We start from the raw sequence: 3,592 nt of genomic DNA, 5'->3' as shown, positions 1-3,592 counted from the left end.
CTGCTAGTTCCACCCCCGATAATCGTAACAAGGAGAGAAAGTTTTTTTTTTTCTTTTGCGACGGCACAGACGTCACCAAAAGTTCATGACCGCCGGCCGGCGGGGAGGAGCTTCTCCTGCGTGCAATCCCGCTCGCGAGATTCCGGAAAGTAGTCTGACCAGGGAGAGATGGTGGGCGACGAGCAGTCGGACGCGGACGAGTCGCCAAATGCAGGCGAGCCGCAGTAGTCCGACGCCGAGGCGGACGAGTCGTGGTCGTCGCCTGACACGTCGGCGGGCTTGAAGGTGATGACGGGGAGCATGTCCTTGCGCTTGTCGCCGATGGAGATGAATTGGGGCCTGCGGCCGTCGATCGTCTTGCCCTCTTCGATCTGGATGGCCGGCCTCTCGACTGGCCTGCCGGTGAGGTCGGAGAAGAGGTCTGGGTATCCGGTGAAGACGCGCTCCTCGTCGTCTTCGCCCTCGGCGGAGTCGTACATGGGGATCGCTATCACCAGGGCGACGGCGGTGATGACGGCGACGAACTTGGTGGTCGTCGTGAGGGCGGTCGAGCCGGTCAGGCCGCTGAAGAGGAACATGCCAAAGTCGATGCAGTATATGACGGTTCCGCACAGCAAAAGTCGTGAAAGCGTCATGCGCTTGGCGAGAAAGGAGCCACTTGAGGATGAAGACATCATTCTGGTAGGAGCAGAAAGTTCCGGGTAGTGCTCCATGATCTCCTTGGGTTCCGAGTGTTGGACATCAAAATTTCTGTCGAGGGAGGTGGATGTAGAGTGGGCGACATCGGACTGTCCGCCACGGGTGTTGTTGAAGCTGTCCATTTTGTTCTTTGTTGTTGGAGACCGAATTCTGGGTAGAGAGTGTAACGATGACAGCTCTGCTGTATCTGCGATCCTGGAAATAAAAGCGGCAGACAAGAAAAGAAGTTTAGAGGCGCACCAATTAGTAAGGAGAAAGGAAAGAAGATTAAAAAAGGAGCGAGAGCTTTAGAGAAAGACAGTGAGCGACGATGAGAAGACAAACGACGGGGAATTTCCCAAACTCCACCAGCATTCTTTCCAGGCAGTCTTAAATGATTCTTGTGGTCTTGTGGAGGTCCCAAGATTGCCGGTGGAGTTGCGATCAGACTCTCCGATCTGCCCCACCTACCCAGCTTTTGTCGGCTTTTGGCTGTGGTAAAACACAATTATTTCTGAGCCGGAGATTCGACAAATGTTTCGAAACCAAAAGGGCTTGAAATCTTATTCATTGTTAAACGAAAGTCTGGGTGGAAAAAGCCAGGTTGTCAGCTTGCGCAGTGTAGTATCGAACCGGGATGTGGCATGGCCAACTGGTTTATTGACTACCGCACTGACCTCGAGTACTACCTCCATCTTGGAGCGACTGACTGTTTTGGGAAAAGAAGCTGTTGCCGATGACGGCCCACTATTCCCTAAAACACGAGAGCATGTTATTTTAATCGCACAACCCCAAGGCACAATCCCAAGGTACGTGTATTTGGACGTGCCATTCTAGAAAAGACTGCAGAACAACTTCCTCACTCGACTTTTTGAATCAATTTTGTGACATGCAAACTCAGCGGGACGCAGGGACCGGAAGTTCAACAGGGCGCAAGGTTGGGGATATTAAGGGCTCATCTCATCCGGAGAAATATCATCCCTTCTACGTATAGACAGCCTAAAGTACCTGGATAGAGTTTGGAGTTTCCAATGATCTGGGTCGGCCACTGTCAGGGAAAGCCTGTTATGAGCATCTTGAGCGACGAGTTACTACTAGCAGCCAGGGTACAGTCAATGCCGCACATACCGAAACATTGAGGAGCAGTACGTGGTAAACACGTGATGAAGACTGAATCCGCCGCATCAAGTCATTCTCTTCTAAAAATGTCGTGGGGTCTCCCTGGAGCGATCCAAAAGTTTGGTCTCCACATATTGACTTTATTCCGGGATGTGGTGAGTGATCTGACTCAGCCTGCTGGCAGTAACAGTGTAGTAGCCAATACCTCTTCGGAGCTTTGTACTACGTTGTGAATCTTCAGGGGGTGAGAGTGCTACAGCAATACATAAGGTAGCTAGCTGCGTCAAAACTGATACTGGAAAGTTAAGTTAAATTGTATACCCCGTGGCACTACTGTACGTCGTACTTTTATCCCTAATTTCACCCTTTTTGCTACGTCCAAGGATTGAAGGGTCACAAACTGGTGCGGTGCGCTGACCAGCCAGGCTGGTTTTACTTTGTATTCTCCATGTCTTTTATGTACTCTGTTCACCCCGTGCTGCACAGTCTCGACATGTGCCGAAACTTGGGCAAAAGGCAGCGTGTTTGGATGACAAACAGGATCTCCGGGGTATCGATTAATGCTAGACTAATAGGCTTTTCGTATAGCCAAGGAGTCTAGATCAAAACTGTCATTGCGGAAAAAAGACCCGACGGCTCCTGACGCGAGGACCTGGGGATTTGTGCCCGGAGGTATCGCAAAGGTGTGACATAACAAGATTGACTAGACTAGTATGAGGACCTGACAGCCTTCAGCAGGTCGGACATTTATTTCCAGGTGAATGTACCCGTGTGCATGGGCATTCATCCCACGTGACAGGCTACACCGTTGCCCCCCACATTGCAGACGCGCTTGGCTGGCACCTAGGTAGAGATAACGTCCGGTACTTCAGTTTGGATTCATGCATTCATTCAGCCATGCACCCATAGTCCATGACACGAACGCTCGCAAAAGCCACAGTGATGACTTGAGCCCACCATGGCTTTACGCAGTACAAGAGTAGCCCTCATTTCTCGGTAGCTGCCGAGGTGCTCTAGTTAAATTGGGATGACGGTTAGCCACTCGGCGAGGGTGCAAAGCCACTGGCCTAAAGGGCCCATGCCTACGACTGATGCACGATGGACAGAATTTGCCTAGAAAAGCGCGCAAGCTGCACCACGTACAGTATCGAAGACCAAGGCTACCGTGGCCTCGTAGCCAAACGGAGATGGGATGAAAAAAGCGATTCGCGGTGACTGATGATCTCTGAGGGTGCAATTCTGGTTCCAATATTGGTGGGAATCGCGGAGGGAAAGGTGCTTGTCATTCTGTAAGCCCATTTAGTCATTTTGTAATGTTGGATTGAAGACTCATGTTTAACTCGCTCGTCATGGTCTTCGGAAATCGGGTCCACATTCCTGATCTTTGGCAGTCCTCGACGTTCAGTTTCAATTTTCCCAAAACGTTGCGGATTAAAGTAAATGTCTTTAAGTGGTAAAAACGTAGGCTGCGGGCTGCCGGGATCAGCAAAAAGGTATCGATTTGTACAGAATCCTGCTATATCCACTCAATTAATTAGAAAGTCAACTGACGGTCGGTCGCTTCCCATGTGTCTGCAACCAAGTCAGAAACCGAACAAAGGCACCTCAACGCAGTACGTAGGACGATCCCGGCACGCAGAAAAGGAAACGGCTCGTCTCTGTCGGGACCAGTCAAGCATCCTCCACCATTCATGGGTCAGACCCACCTTTGTTAGCGATTCACACCCAAACACACCAATAAGCTTAACAGCTGAAGAATTTTCGCCCTCCGGGCGCTGGTCGTCATGGCCTCACC

General features: G+C 50.9%; 2 protein-coding genes across 2 annotated transcripts in view; both read right to left on the bottom strand.

Moving 5' to 3' along the window:
* MGG_18125 (uncharacterized protein) lies at positions 1–863 on the bottom strand. The gene has a single exon (XM_016990586.1). The coding sequence runs from the start codon at positions 819–821 to the stop codon at positions 84–86; it is 738 nt and encodes a 245-aa protein (XP_016846055.1). The 5' UTR covers positions 822–863; the 3' UTR covers positions 1–83.
* Positions 864–2,684: 1,821 nt separating this feature from the next.
* The window catches only part of MGG_18124 (uncharacterized protein), a gene marked incomplete at both ends in the record, with an annotated part of 1,277 nt that continues 369 nt past the window's right edge, over positions 2,685–3,592 (bottom strand). Inside the window, 2 exons of the mRNA XM_016990585.1 lie at positions 2,685–2,759; positions 2,941–3,084. Of these exons, the coding sequence (XP_016846054.1) occupies positions 2,685–2,759; positions 2,941–3,084 (219 nt within the window). The remainder of the gene's footprint in view (positions 2,760–2,940; positions 3,085–3,592) is intronic.

The sequence above is a fragment of the Pyricularia oryzae genome, assembly GCF_000002495.2.
Source record: "Pyricularia oryzae 70-15 unplaced genomic scaffold supercont8.8_4, whole genome shotgun sequence".
Classification (NCBI taxonomy): Eukaryota; Fungi; Ascomycota; class Sordariomycetes; order Magnaporthales; family Pyriculariaceae; genus Pyricularia; species Pyricularia oryzae.
Note: the sequence above shows the minus strand (reverse complement) of the source record. Positions and strands in the feature narration are given on the sequence as shown.

Coding starts and splice junctions, on each gene's coding strand:
- MGG_18125 (XM_016990586.1), bottom strand. CDS start 821: ATGGACAGCTTCAACAACACCCGTGGCGGACAGTCCGATGTCGCCCAC.